General features: G+C 41.8%; 1 protein-coding gene across 1 annotated transcript in view; it reads right to left on the reverse strand.

The window, feature by feature from the left end:
• Window positions 1–16,867, reverse strand: part of LOC124595116 (cubilin-like) — a 1,106,483-nt gene that overhangs the window by 163,111 nt on the left and 926,505 nt on the right. The window contains exon 4 of the mRNA XM_047133714.1: window positions 8,701–8,912. Coding sequence (XP_046989670.1) covers window positions 8,701–8,912 — 212 coding nt within the window. The remainder of the gene's footprint in view (window positions 1–8,700; window positions 8,913–16,867) is intronic.

Here is a 16,867-nt window from a genome sequence, read left to right on the forward strand (position 1 = left end):
TAAAACTGTCCTGACCAGGCAGCAGAAAATATGCACTGAAGTGCCAAATAAACTGGTATAGGCATGCGTATTCAAATACAGAGATACATAAACAGGTAGAATACGGCGCTGCGGTCGGTAACGCCTATATAAGACAACAAGTGTCTGGTGCAGTTATTAGATCGGTTACTGCTGTTACAATGGCAGGTTATCAAGATTTAAATGAGTTTGAACGTGGTGTTATAGTCGACGCACAAGCGATGGGACGCGAGGTTGTGATGACGTGGGAATTTTCTCGTACGGCCATTTCACGAGTGTACCGTGAATATCAGGAATCGGGTTAAACAGCAATCTCCGACATCGCTGCGGCCGGGAAAAGATCCTGCAAGAACGGGACAAAGACGACTGAAGAGAATCGTTCAACGTGACAGAAGCGCAACCCTTCCGCAAACTGATGCAGATTTCAATGCTAGGCCATCAACAAGTGTCAGCGTGCTAACCATCCAACGAAACATCATAGATATGTTCTTTCGGAGCCGAAGGCCCACTCGTATAGCCTTGATGACAGCACGACACAAAGTTTTACACCTCTCCTGGGCCCCTAACACACATTTTGGACAGTTGTTGACTGGAAACGTGTTGCCTGGTCGGACGAGTCTCGTTTCAAATTGTATCGAGCGGATGGACATGTATGTGTATGGAGACAACCTCATGAATCCATGGACCCTGCATATCAGCAAGGGACTATTCAAGCTGGTGGAGGTTCTGTAATGGTTTGGGGCGTGGGCAGTGAAGTGATATGGGACGACCCCGACAGGTCATCAGACACGTACGTGTCTGATCACCTGTGTCCATTCATGTCCATTGTGCATTCCGACGGACTTGGGCAATTTCAGAGGAACTATGTGATACTCCACACGTCCAGAACTGCTACAGTGTAGCTACAGGATCGCTCTTCTGAGTTGAAACACTTCCGCTGGCAATCAAACTCAGCAGACATGAACATTATTGAGCATATTTGGGATGCCTTGCAATGTGCTGTTCAGAAGAGATTTCTACCCTGTCGTACTCTTACGGATTTATGGGCTGCCCTGCACTATTCTTGGTGTCACTTCCCTCCAACAATACTTCAGATATTAGTCGAGTCCTTGCCATGTCGTGTTGCGACAGTTATGCGTGGTCTCGGAGGCCTTACACATTATTGGGCGCTTCATGTATGTTAGCTAAAATACAATCCTGAGCAGGCAAGCACAAAGCAAAGTCACAGTCTGAATGTAATTAATTAGGCCTACTCATGCTGTAGGTCACGATGCACCCTCAAATTAAATATTTCCACATTTAAATAGTTCTCATGCATCATTTTATGAGGGATAAAGCATCTATTACAGAGAAAATATACTTTTCTTCCTCCAGTAGCTGTCATTCACGACACATACACACAGTCAGCATTCAGGGCTAATATGTAGCACAATTACTGCTTTTTAACGTTCAGTGGAAGTAAGTGAACGATGTTTATGGTGCAGTCATTCTGAAGAGAAGTTTGTGGCACTAGGCATTAGGTGTTAGGCGTTATGGACACTTACGTGGGACATCTAGGAGGGAATAGAGATCGCTTGCATAATGATGAGCATGCAGGCTGTGTGTATTTTAGTAAGTTGCGCAGACACCGTAGATTTTCGTATGTTTAATTTCAAGCTTCACTGGGCTTGCAAAGAGTGTGAAATCTCACATATACTGTCAATAATACCATAATTGATAAATAATTTTATTTGGTTTAGAGATCTCGACTCTAATATTGTCTTCGGAGATGTCACATCTCTCTGTTAGTGTCTTGGGTCGTCATGTAAGGTGTCCATAAAGAAATCGTGCTATTCAGCAGCTTAAATGATATATCGTAATAAACATCATCTTTTTTCCTAAAGTTGAAAACAGTCTTCTTTCCTAATATGCTGTTTGTTTGTATTTTGCTATGTTTTGTGTATCGCATATTTTTATTAGATTATGATGTTATTTAATTATTGATTGTAGGAAATGTGGCCTTTAACCCATTTAAAGAGCTTTGACACCTTAAGTTCTGAGTGTAAACTTGGTCAAACGTTTATTTCTTTTCTTTTGTACAAAATCTCCAGTAGGCTTCTTTCATTTGTAATAATATCATAATTGTTAATTAGTATCATTGGTTATATTTTTTAATGTATAACTTGATGCATTATCTTTACCCCTTCAACAATGTTGCTTGAGAACAATTTAAATGCGAAAAAATTAAAATTCAGAGTGTATTGTGATATATCAACAGTAGGACCAATCAATTACATTCAGACTATAGGTTTACTTGTGTGATTACCTCCTTAGCGTAGCGTTTTAGCTAACAGGTATGTTCTGCTGTTATGAGCCTGATCAGGATAGTTTTATGAAACTGATCCACAAGCTGAACTTGTAATTTCAACCATTATTTGCAACTATTTTGGCATGGAAACAACACTGGAGTACTTATTTTAATGTTGACAATCATGGTTTAGGCATTAATTTGACAACTATAATTATATGTGAAAATTAACATTATGATGTAAACATTGCACTTTTCTCACAGTGCAGAAGAATTTTTGCAGCCATTATAGACTTGGAAAGAATAGTGTGATATTTGATTGGTATCATAGATGTGGAAAATTATTAATTTAGGACACTCTTTTTACCAGTGCAGACATCCGTGGTGACAGTAAGATAAGATACTTACGGTACAAAGATTTAATGTTTAATGTTTTTACCAGTGCAGCCGTCTGTTGGCGACAGTAAACAGATGGGACGTAAAACCGCAGCTGATTTTATATCATGTTTGTCAGGTTTGCAGAATAGTACTTAAAAATAAAACTCTTGGGTCAGCAATTACATAGCACTAAATTTGTTAATTATATTTTATAAGGAAACATTGGTCTTTAATTATTTATATTTTTTATTTATATATTATACATTTATATTATTATTTATACACTCATTGTAATATTTCTTAGGAAACGATATATAGCTTAGAATGAAATGTACTAACGCAACTTGTAAAGGAATCCATAAACAATTTTTGGGGGGTAAGTAAATAAAAACATAGTTCGTCACTTTTTACACAATAATTTTGAGCACAGCCTACGTGGAGATACATTGTAATCGGCTCTTTCATTTAAGAACTATGCTCTGATTGGAGCTGAGGAAAGGGACGTGTGTGATACTTTTGAGCACAGCCCAGATGGAGCTACGTTGTAATTGGCTGTTTCATTTTAATACTAAACTTTGCTTAGAGGAAGGAGAGCAGAAGGAGGTGGAACACTACACAGTGTGTGTGCGCTCTATTTTATGTCTATAATATATATCTTTGATGTTGGAGGAATTTTAATTTTATGGCAGAGGAAAGTATGTGTATGTAAATAATGTAACATGATATGATATTTATACATCATTTTAATGTTACATTTGAGGTATATATGTGTACATAAATAATGTAAATTGATAATATTTTTAAACCAGAGATAAGTGTCTTTTGGAAATAATATATTTGCCTCTATGCTGAGAGTTACATGATTTTTTACTGCTTATTTGGCGTTATTTTTATTACTACATTCTGATTGGTTGGGTACAGAGAGGAGAAGAAGGGGAAGTGTATGCTAGAAACAATGTAATCTGACACCATGTTCGTATATCATATAAATATCACACTCTGGTTTGTTGGAAGGTGGAGAGTCCGTCAGGCATAAAGCACAGTTGCTCTCGCTCCATCAGCTTAGGTTTTTAATAACGGGCTACGATTGGTTGGAGATATGGGGGAGGGGAAAGGGAGAAGGATATTCCTATTAACACAGTTTGGCTATTTCCATTGTCTTGGATTTTTCATTTTTAATACTGCTCTCTGATTTTCTGGACATAAGGTGTACTGGACTGCGATTGGCTGCAGATGGGAAGAGAAGCACATCGGTTTGAATTTTTCTCTAACACAGTTGTGCTGTTTCCGCCATCATGAACTTTCCGGTGACTATTTTATTTTTGATACTTCGCTATGACGCTGCAGATAAGGAGTGGGTGCAGAAGGGGGCATAGCTTCCCAGTGATGGGGATGATTATATCACTTAGTAGACTGATGACATCACTAGTATGGATAGCGATGTCAATAGGCCAATGATCTCTGTGCGTCTGAGTCGCCAATCTAAACAAAAAGGCTCGGGTAGTTGGTACACATATATTATTTCGATTATCAAAAGTGGACTCTGAAAACAGTTGAAAATAAAGTAACAGAATTTCTGTATATGGCTGTAATTATAACACCAAATGTCAGAAACTATGAGTCTGTAAGAAAATTGAAGAGCAATGCTACACGTGTGCAATAGGTCTGTAGTATTTTTTTTTAAGATAAAGGTAAAGCACGGTGAGAACCTCTGGAGATAGGGAATCTACGAAGGACGACAGTGAAAGTTATATGCGAAAATGCATTGAAGGGAAAGAATTATTCATTTTCGGTGTACACACCTTGACTTTAAGGACTAAATCACTTCATAAGTATAACTTAGTGATTACAGTGGTTAAAAAAAGAGCGCATGATGCAGTACTTACTGTCAGTAACGAAAGTATGGATGCCAGTGACTAACTGAAAGGTGGTGATTTTGTGGCTGATGCGGAAACCAATAGCTATCAATAATCATGGGAATGTGTCTTCAGGTTAAGAGGTCTCCATAGAGTAGCTGTGCACGATGTAAAACGAGTGGCAGTATGCAGGGAAAAGGAGTTGTTTGTGTCACTAAGGCATGTAACCGAAATAAATAAACAGTGAGAGGAAAGAAATGACATTTCTAATCAAAGACAGTACTTACACTAAAGTTTACATGTAGCAACGACAATCCAGCAGTCGTTAACCTCTCTGGTGGGGGAATGTAACGCCCTACGATAAGAACCCCTGACCAACCTTGTGGTAACATGGCAGCACGTTGCAGTGCATGCAGTGCTGTTCGTTGTGATGAAACACTCTGTTAAGAAGAATGTCCCGTTTCTTACAATGTACAAAAATCAAGTAACTTTAGTGTAATTATTGCATTTAACTAAAAGTGCCATGTCTGTTCATCTCATTGAGTTTATCTCCAATTACCTTCTGTACCATACATTACCAGTTACTTTTGTGTACGGTCCAAGTTCCATCAAGCATCAGGATCTTTGCCCTTCGCGGGCAAGTGCTCCACCAACTGAGCTACCCAAGCACGACTCACGCCCCGTCCTCACAGCTTTACTTCTGCCAGTACCTCGTCTCCTACCTTCCAAACTTTACAGAAGCGAACCTTGCAGAACTAGCACCTCTGAAAGAAAGGATATTGCGGAGACATGGCTTAGCCACAGCCTGGGGGATGTTTTCAGAATGAGATATTCACTCTGCAGCGGAATGTGCCCTGATATGAAACTTCCTGGCAGATTAAAACTGTGTGCCAGTCCGAGACTCGAACTCTGGACCTTTGCCTTTCGCAGGCAAGTGCTCTACCAACTGAGCTACCCAAGCACGACTCACACCTCGTCCTCACAGCTTTAAATCCGTCAGTACCTCGTCTCCTACCTTCCAGACTTCACAGAAGCTCTCCTGCGAACCTTGCAGAACTAGTGATTGCACTACATTCCTTTGCCCTTGTTTTGGTCTTCTTGACGTTCATTTTATATCCTCCTTTCAATACACTGTCCATTCCGTTCAAGCGTAACGGAGTCCTTTGCCTCCTCTGCAGAATTGCAACGTGATTGGCAAACGTCAAAGTCTTTAATTATTGTCACTGATTCTTCCTACAAATGTCCTTCCACAAATTTTTCCTTGGTTTCCTTTACTCCTTGCGTAATCTGCAGACTGAATAACATCAGAGATAGGCTACAACCCTGTCTCACTTCCTTCTTAACCACTGCTTCCGTTTCATGGCCTTCAATTCTTATAAATGTCGTTTGATTTCTGCACTAGTTGTGCATATCCTTTCGCTCCCTTTATTGTAGTCCTGCTATGTTTATAATTTCAAAAATTGTGTTCCAGTCATCATTATGAAACGGTTTCTCCAACACTACAAAACCTACAAGCGTAGGTTGGTCTTCCTTTATCCTATCTTCTAAGATAAATCATACATACCATCAGTATTGCTTAGTGGATTAGTGCATTTGTTCGGGACCCAAACAGATAAGTCGACTTCTACCAGTTTTTCCATTCCTCTATAAATAATTCGTGTCACTCATTTGCAACTATGACTTATTAAACAAATAGTTCGGTAATACTCAAATCTGTCAAGACGTGCTCGCTTTGAAATTGTCAGTTTTGATAAGTTAAAATCTATAAATTCAACTGAACACCTAGGAATTACAATTACGAAGACTTTAAATTGGAAAGAACACATAATAAATGTTGTGGAGGCGTAAAACGAAAGACTGTGTTTTATTGGGGGGGACACTTGGAAAATGTAACAGACCTACTAAAGAGACTGCCTACACTACGCTTGTCCGTCCTGTTTTGGAGTACTGTTGCGCGGACTGGAATCCGTACCACATAGGATTAAAGGAATACACCGTAAAGTTCAAAGAAGAGCAGCACGATTTGTATTATAGGGGAGAGAGTGTCACTGACATGATACAGGATTAAGATGAACATAATTGAAACAAAGGAGTTTTTCGTTACGGTGGAATCTTCTCACGAAATTGAAATCACCAATTTCTCCTCCGAATGCGAAAATATTTTGTTGACGCTGGATTGCATAGGGGGAAGCTATCATCGTAATAAAACAAGGGAAATCAGAGCTCGCACGGAAAGATATGGATGTTCGTTTTTTTCCGCGCGGTATTAGAGACTGGATAATAGAGAATTGTTGTGAAAGTTGTTTCTTTTAACCCTCTGCCAGGCACTTACGTGTGATTTGCTGGGTATCCATGTTCAGGGTGGCGCACGAAATGTGTTACCATTTTGTTTTTGAATATAAACTTTATTGTCAATACAATCTGAAAGGAATATATACTAGAATGAAGAGCCATCCATGGAGATTTGTTCTAACTCAGCACATGCTCAATATGTCCACCATTTCATTTCCTAACTTCCTTCAAACGAACACTGAAGTTAATGATTACCTTACGGCAGATGTCTTCCGTAATTTCACTGCAATCTTGAAGAATAAGTCTTCTGAGATCCATTAAATCACGTGGACGTTTCGGGAAAATTTTTTTGCCTTAGGTACCCCCAAAGAAAAAAGTCACATGGATTGAGGTCTGGACTATTGGGGGCCAATTTTGTCCGTCACTGAAGCGACCTGGAAATCTGAGTGAAATGATCCTCATGTCGAAATGATCGTGTAAAAACTCCAACGCAGTGTTTGCAGTACGTGGTCTTGCTCCATCTTGCACGAACCACTGCGTGTTGAAGGGCAAGGCAGTAGCAAGAAGCTGTGGAATGAAGCTATTGCGAAGCATGCTCAAATAACGCTCGCTGTTCACAGTTTCTTCAAAGAAAAAGGGACCAATAAGTCCGTGACTGGAAATTGCTGCCCACACTGTAATTCTCGGAGCATAATGTTGTCGTTCATGAAGCACTTGTGGATTTTCAGGGGCCCAAAAGCGTACATTTTGTTTGTTAACCACACCGTCTGAATAAAAATTCGCCTCGTCTGAAAACCAAACGTTGCTGAGAGTCTCTTCCGTATCCTCCGCCCACTGAGCAAACAGTAGTCTCTGGTGCTTGTGGTCTTCAGTGAGCTTCTGTGCACAGGTCATCTTGTATGAGTACATATGGAGATCACTTTTAAGAATGCGTTGAACGGAGCGTCTGGATATTCCCAGTTGCACTGCTGCCTTTCTACACGATTTCCCGGGATTTCTCTGTACAGCAACTCGTACCGCTTCAATATTCTCCGACGAACAAACAGGCTTAGGCGGAGGTCGCTTCGCTTCCAATACTGTTCCTTCCTGTACAAATTTATCGTACAACCTGTGAATGAGCTCCTTGCAAGTGACCCATCATGTGTTAAACTGTTGTCGAAAACGCCTCTGAGTCACAACAAGGCTTTTCGTTTCATGAAAAAGTAATGCAATTGCCGATCGTTGCTGTGTAGTCAGTCTTCCATTGTCAGCCATTGCTGCTTACTAGTCTCCTAGCAGCAGTATCGTGAATTAGACGTCATTTCGTAACTCATTTGTTTTTCCAAACTCTGCTGGTACTGGTGTAGAGACCCCAGCGGGATATCTAATGTGAATCGTAAATTGTGAAAAAAAAAAAAATTGGTAACACATTTCGTGCGCCACCCTGTAGATGTAAATGTAGACACCTCAAGTTCGTATCTAAATTCGTGTAGCAGATATGATGTTGAGAAATAGGTTGATTTTTTAAAAATAAAAATCCTGTAATAAATGATGACTAACTGACAGCCTCAGCTGCCGACAGGTGTTGTTGATATACCTCGATGTGGACAGCTGAAAATGTGTGCTCCTACCGGGACTCGAACCCAGGATCTCCTGCTTACGTGGCAGACGCTCAATCCATCTGAGTCACCGAGGACACAGATGAATAGCGCGACTGCAGGGACTTATCCTTTGCACGCTTCCTGTAGTTGTAGTGGGTGTGGAAAATGAGAGTGAGATGTGCTTGTTACTTACTGTCAATGCAGGACGTATATCAGCGACCGGCGAGCTCCACAGTGGTGGCCATCGCAGAAGCTTCGAGCTAGTGCAGAGATGCTGCGCGGTACTTACTGTCGTTGATGAAGGTGTATCTGCCAGTGAAGAGGTCCGCGGTGGTGTAGTTGCGGTCCGTGTAGAAGCCGAGCGCGAGCGCGCGGTACAGCGAGATGCGGCGCCGCGGCGGGATGTGGCCGCAGTAGCGGCCCCCGAACGGCGAGTTGACCAGCTCGCTCGCCTCGTGCGACACCACCTCCGCGTACACGTCCACGTACTCGTGCATACACCTGCAACGCGCACGCCACGCAGTTAGCGTAGCTACTACTGCAGCAGCAAATAGCACGTTCCACACCAGTTGGGCTTAACAACAGAAAAGTTTGTTTACACCATTCACCTCGTTTTTGGAGACCAATGAGGAAAGTATTCAGTTTTTACTAAAGCGCATTTCTTCTTGTGGTCTAAATTTCATTAATTTAAACAAATCAGTACCGTACGAGTATGTCTCTAGTTGCTATAGTATGCAGCTTCAGTACTCCGCCTGGTAACCTGCTACAACAAGTAGCTCCGAGTGGTCAGAGCGCCTCCAGTGTACATTTCTTCGTAGAGGTCAATCAAAGCCGTTCCGTATGGCAGACGTGGTTCGACCTGGCAGATTCGTTTCTTCGGTAACAGTTGACAGGGCGGTCTGCCCAGTATACAGTCGTTCCCCGAGTGAGCAAAGCCACCGTTCCAAGGCGCGGAGTCCATTTACAATCCTCGGACTGTTGCGCGTTCTGGACCGCAGTATTGTTCTCGTGTGTTGTGCTAGTATCACACACAGTCCGCCCGACCGGGAAAGAGCTTCTGGTCCCCGGAACGAATCCGCCTGGCGGATCCGCTCTGTGGATGGTTTTTAGGCGGGCTAGTTCCCCTTATTCCGCCTCAGTTACACTATGTCGGCGATTGCTGCACCAACGAGTTCTCCACGTACGCGTACACCACCATTACTCTACCACGCAAACATAGGGGTTACACTAGTCTGATGTGAGACGTTCCCTGGGGGGGTCCACCGGGGGCCGAACCGCACAGTAACCCTGGGTTCGGTGTTGGACGGCGGAGGGGTGAAGTGGACTGCGGTAGTCGTCGTGGGGTTGTGGACCACTGCGGCTGCGGCGGGGACGGAGCCTCTCCGTCGTTTATAGGTCTCCGATTAACATACAATACAATACGATATACGAGAGCCTGCTGAAAAGAAATGCCTCCGAATCTATGTGACAAATCTTACAGCTTTTTAAACAAAACAAAAGTTATTAACTAACATTTGTCTCTCTTCTTGACGGAGCCATAACCTCACCTCTGCGTGCACCGCTTCATCACTATCAGTTAGGTCCTCGAAGAGGTTCTTTAAGTTTTGGAAACAGATTAAAATCGGATGGGGCTAAGACCGAACTGTCTGGAGGATGATCGATGACAGTATAACCAATGTGTCGGATTGTTGCAGATGTCGCAGCGCTCGTGTGTGGCGAGGCGTTGCCATGCTGAAGGAGACAGTACTCCATATGCTTCGAATTCTAATCTGGACTACAGCACGATATTTCTCACGCACTGACACAATCACGTTACACATGCCTATGTTACATGCTACACTTCGTAGTACTTAAGCGACAGAGGGACATGAAGAAAAAAGATTTAGAATGATATCAACGTTTGTTTTATGTAAAAACCCTTAAGGATTTTCACGTAAAATATTCGGAGGTATTACTTTTCAGCACGCTGTCGTACTTTAGTAAGCTGAAATGTAGAAATTTTACACTCAGTTTTATGTTTGGTTGCGCGTGGTTGATAACACTGCAAAAAAAATTTAGTTATTTGTGGCGATATTTTTCTCTGAGAGGCGAAAGTAACGAAACAGCACAGTCACATAGTACTGATCAAACATTATGTTTCAAAACATCTGTCAACAACATGAAAAAACATCTGCTGCGGAGCAACCCGACAATATATTTATGAATTCACAATTCTCTTCGCACTTGCTTAAGCACGATACACGAGCGAGGGACTGTTTTCGAATGGAAATTTATTAAAGAAAGCGAGAAAACATTGTGCACAATCTATAGATATTATACTTTAAAGTCCGCGTTTTTTTGCTTGTATGTGAACGGTGGTCTCAGGAACTGCTGTAGGGATTTCGATACGGTTTTCACTAACAAATAGATGATTCGTGAGTAAGGCTTGTGTATATCACTGCATATTATAAACAAGTCGTCCAGACGTTGATGCTTAATGATACCAGTGCGAACCTGGGATTTGTCGCTGGTCTTAAATAAATTAAAATTCAAGATAATTTCCTTAACCATATAAAACATTGCCTGAGTAGGCCTAATGCGAACTATTTCACCTGTGTCAGCGCACTTCACCTACTAAACAATCAATAACTCTCGGGAAGCTATTGCCTGAAGTAACTGGCATGTTGTAACCTATTTATTACTCGTGACTAATATTTTAGCTCATCACTAGCGCACGTGCACTCAGTTTCTCTCAGTTCGCGCCGTCTCATCCTGTCAGACACTAGTCACTTGCTTCTCCATAATGACTACAGGGCACCAAAAACTTTCTTTTCTCGAGGAACCACTTTTGCACAAGGTGCCCGGGGGATCTTTATAACACATTACAACCGAGATCACTGGTCATATAAAACGGTACTGCTGACATAAGCTCATAAATGGCTATCACTCTCCACATGCGGTGAATGACAAATGTTGTAAACAACGGTGGGTTACCACAATCATAATACGATGCTGCTCCCATGAGCATAGTATGGCCCCCTCGTTCATCATCTACATGTCCCCAATACAACTGACCACAGAAGGTGATAAAATGCCTCATATGAGATTTGAAGAACTGCGTGATATGGTGCAATTTTTAAAAACTGTAGGCAATAGACCAGGACATGCGAAATTGATAACGTCCAGCGACCATTGTGCTGGAATGTCTATATCACATGCTGGTTGATTCACAGTACTCAATTTTTAATGAACTGGGGTGTAGCAATAGCTCAGATGCTCAACGTACTTCGATATCAGTCCTTATGTCGCAATGTAATTGTAGTTTGCCTTCCATTTTTACTTCCGGTGTGTCACTCAAAGCTACGACCCTTACCTGTCTACGGTCTTCTTTGTCGCATTGAAACTACATAAGTTGTGCTGATTATGACTAATATTCATTACGCAAGTATGGTGACTCACCTGTGTGTTTACCCTCCGCGAATCGTGTTTTCAATCCATTGTTATATAGTACTTGTTTGCATTTAGTAACTTTCTAGTGGAAGAACAGTTCTTACAAAACAGCGCATAGAATCCGAATAAATGCTGTAATTGTGAGAAATAATGTAACGGTAGGGATAAAAGCTGATTTTACTTGAAGTAGGCGCTTTAATAATTACCTACAAATAACAATAGAAAAATGTCATTCGCATGCGTTTCATTTTTTCACATTTCCTACAGTGATGCTGGAAGACACACATGATTATAAGAGGTTATTGTTTAAACCTAGTTAGTCGATTCTGTGGCTTACACTTGGTTAAATAAACATTCTTGTTGCTTCCGAATCTGTAGTTAAATAAGCGAAGCAAAGGCATATCTTGTCATTTTCTTTTAATAATGCCCTGTAAAGGTTTCATTTTAACGATAACCGATAGTTATGAACGAGATTTCAGTTTTAGTAAATAATCTCAACATTATTTTCTGCGATTCACGATAGTATAGCTGGATTGAGGGAACGCCTGTAAATCCAAGATGTCGGACTACATCTGGTCCTCCGACCTCAAACTTGCGTCAGCTGGCTCATCCATATCACCGGACCTAAGGGTAGCAACTATGCTAGGCGTTAAGGAAGAGTAAAATGTCAGTGGGAAGGAAAGGACACCCCGTAAACAGGCTCTGAAGACCACTCGATAGTCGACCGACCACAATGTCATCCTCAGTCATTCATCATCGGACGCGGTACGAAGGGGCATAGGGTCAGCAGACAGCATTCCCGGCCGTTGTCGACATACCGATCTTGGAGCAGCTACCTCTCAATCAGGTAACTCTTCAGTTGGCATCAAGAGGCTGAATGCAGACCGCCCAGTCCTCTCACCAAGGAAAAATCCCTGGTACTGCCGGGAATCGAATCCGGGCTCCAGCGTGAGGGTACTAACCATTCGGCTACGGAGGCGGACGAAATACCAACAAACTATGCCTAAAATACAAAGCCTGAGGAGTTTAAAACGGCTTTACTTGTACAGGTAAACCATCTAGAATAGCGTATGTTCTCACTCTCTCAACGTACATTAACAAGAAAAATATCTACCTCTGTGTATTTGTAAGTCTCTATTTCTATGTGTGTTTGTGTTTAACTGTCTATCTGCCTGGAAGTATAATTTTCAGTCCGTCTATTTATCACCCTCCATCTTTCCGAAAGCTACACCAATAAAAACTGATCATTTACCCTAATACGCGATGGGGTTCAGTGTACATCAATTTCCGACGAATTACGTTAAACTTTTTCTATACATTTTCGGAAAGTTTTCGAAAGCCACAATCAGGTTGATCTACCGAGCCAATGATCAGCCCCAAACATATAACGCCATTGATCGTTTTTCTCGAACTTTGCGATATATATACAGGGTGGTCCACGATATCGACGTTTTTCGCAATTAGTAAACTGTCCATTTTAACACGGGTAATGGATCACGAAGAAAATACCGTCCGCACTGGCGGAATGTTACGTGATACCACGTACTTATACGTTTGTGACTATTACAGCGCCATCTATCACAAAGCGAAAAAAGTGGTCCAACTAAAACATTCATATATATTTACGCACTACACGAATATGTAATAAAAATGGGGGTTCCTATTTAAAAAAACGCAATTGATAGCCGTTTGACCCATGGCAGCGCCATCTAGCGGGTCAGCCACAACGCCATCTGGTTTCTCCCTTCAAGCTAGACGAGTTTCGTTCTTTGTAGTTTTATCGTTTGATGCTTATTTCGTGAAATATTTGGCCCGGTCACGATCAATGGACCACCATGTATATGCGGATGACGGTAGTATCGCGTACACAATGTATAAGAGGGTAGTGTATTGGCGAAGCTGTCATTTGTACTCAGGTGATTAACATGAAAAGATGTCCGACGTGATTATGGCCACAGAATTAACAGACCTTGAACGCGGAATGGTAGTTGGAGTTAGGCGCGTGGGACATTCCATTTCGGAAATTGTTGGGATTTCAGTATTCTGAGATCCGCAGTGTCTAGAGTGTGCCGAGAATACAAAATTTCAGGCATTACCTCTCATCATGGACTACGCGATGGCCAGTGGCCGACGGTTTCCACTTAACAATTGAGAGCAGCGAAGTTTGTGTAGAACTGTTAGTGCCAACGGACAAGCAATACTGCGTGAAATAACCGCAGAAATCAACGTGGGACCTACGGCGCTTCTGCTAACAGCATGACATCGCTGTCGACCAACCACGTCGGTTGGACCCTAGACGACTGAAAACCGTGGCCTGGTCAGATGAATCCCGATTTCAGTTGGTAAGAGCTAATGGTAGGGTAGGAGTCTGGCGTAGACCCAACCCCCCTCCCCCCCACCTTCCCCCACCCCGAAGCCATCGACTCAAGGTATCAACAAAGCACAGTGCAAGCTGGTAGTGGCTCCGTGATGGTATAGGCTTCGTTTACATGGGATGGGCTGGGTCCTCTTGTCCAATTGAACCGATCATTGACTGGATATGGTTATGTTCGGCTACTTGGAGACTCTTTGCAGCCATTCGTGGACTTCGTGTTCCAATTATGGATGGCTATAGAGGCGGCATGGCTAAATATTTTTGCACGGGACTCCCGACGGCTTCTGGAATCCGTGACACTTGGAGCTGCTGCGCGACGCCGGACAACAGTAGGTCCGACATGATATTAGGAGGTATCCCTAACCTTGGTCACCTCAATGTAGTTGTCATTGGTGGTCGAGATCTAGCGAATTTCCCCTGCAGCAGTAGGTGCTTATTTCCGACAGTTGCCGCGTTCACAGCAGTAGTACAGCACGGTTACTCTTGAACGCTGCTTTCCTGCTAGCTCTTGTCAGTCAACAAGGCGATCTCTGAACGCCCCCTCCTCCTTCGCGATGAAGTAAACAGAACACGGATTATTCGAAGAAATGATCTTCCTGGCTGAGAAGGGTTGTAAACGTACGTCAATGTGCATCCGAAACATGAGAAAACTGTAGTTTTCTGCGGATTTGATAAATGATGCGAGGATCACAGCACCTCCATCATCAGACATTTTGCGCGTTCTGTTAGACATCTCCACATATTATGCTTTTCAGCTTTCCGCATCCCGATATAATGTGCGTGTTTCCTGCTGTTCCATCAAATCGTAGTCTAAGTCGCTTCTTACAGGTGGTATGTAGCAAAGAAATATCTCAGTAATCAACCGCACAAATTTTAATTGTTACTTACAAAATTATTCGAAGCCTGTGACTTGATCATCATGTACTAGTTGGTGTAACATATTTCTTCTGCAGAAAGAGAAAGTAGGATATGTCACATTACAATGTCACGGAATATGACTGGGTAGCCTCCAGCTATCCATGATACAAAAGTAATTTTTGATTTAATTTTTGTTGGGGAGCATTTATTACAAACTAAACATGCTAAACCGTTTGAGATATACTATATGCTATAATTTGTATATAACTTTATAAAGGAAAATGGTAACGAGGCCACAAGCTCACTCAATGAAATGGAATGTTTCTGTATGTCGATGTTAATGACAATGCTCCTTATTCCACTCGCCGTCGCGTCAACGCATGAAGTACACGTAATGTTCATTCAGTAATTCATTACGTAAGTAACAGTACTGGTCCCAAACATCTCCTGATTCCGATCTAGAACGCTTTCTGGTTGTATAAGTAGTTTTTCACTACATAAATTTCGCTTCTAACCAATTCAAATAAATAGTTTTATGCCACACTGTTTTTTTTTTTTTTTTTTTTTTTTTTTTTTTTTTTTTTTTTTTTTTACGGTACTGTTCCATTTCCCCCCATAGCTGCCGCGGCGCGGTATGGGTTTAGCATCTTCTTTCCTATTCGATGATAAGTCTATAAAATGCTCCAACGGAATGTCTCATTTCCAGGTGAGATGATGTTTCTGAATTAGCCACCAGACTTCCATCTGTTTTGAAAAATTAGATGTATGTAATTAGCCTGATTCCTGTCCCCTCAAACTGCGAGTCTGAATATTCAGTACGGCACGATGATGAACTCAAAATCAAATTTATAAACCAATAATTCCAAGTATCTCCCTTCGCAAGAGGCTGCATTGCTTGCTAAGTTGCAAATATTCAGAAGAGTTAGCAACCTATTTAAGATACTAATGAGTCTCAGACCAGTTTCAATACAGAAAATTGCATGCTCCGTAAAATATTTGAAAGGTTGATAGTGTCTCCTACTTCACTAACTCTTACGGTACAAACGTATAGCACAGTCCACTCCATCATCAGAATAAAGCAGAAATTTTTAAATTGTGCCGAAAGCAATGTTATTCACTTCGTAAGTTCTTTCGAGGAAATGAGTGCGAAATCTTTAACAGTTGCCTATGCGCAGTTCCTACACGAAAGTGTATTTGTTGATTGAAGTATGTACTGGCTACTAAATAGCGCAGATGCATTGTCAGACAGATTCTGGAAATTTTACAAAGGGTAAAAGATGGTGTCATGACAAAGTAGTAGCGTGACAGCTGTAGACCTCTAATTATCACAGGTGATGAAGATCAGTATTCAGTGTCATAAAATGAGGTGTCGGAGAGCTAGAGTACATTGTATTACGTGTGAGAACCTTATATAACAATGTAGGAAAAATTAACTATAGAGTGTTACCGGTTAATAAGTATATAGTGTAATACGTATCCTTGGATGAGCTACTGCTGATCCTTAGACCAGTGCACCATACCTATATGCAGTATTCGTCGCGTGGAGCAACTGGGTGACATGAAGGTTTGTTTTAAACATCTTCATACCAAATAATCCAACAGCTACACATCGATAAATCTGTCAGAGCATGCTACTTAGCTACCCCAGATAGTCTACCTGCAGGCGCACATAATTCGGCCAAAAGGCTTAAAAAACTCATGCTAAATGTGCATGCGATCCATCATGCAATATGCCATATCACACATTCATAAGGATTCTTGTTCGAAGTTGATGGTACACGATAGCAAAAGGCTG

Source organism: Schistocerca americana, chromosome 2, assembly GCF_021461395.2.
Source record: "Schistocerca americana isolate TAMUIC-IGC-003095 chromosome 2, iqSchAmer2.1, whole genome shotgun sequence".
NCBI lineage: Eukaryota > Metazoa > Arthropoda > Insecta > Orthoptera > Acrididae > Schistocerca > Schistocerca americana.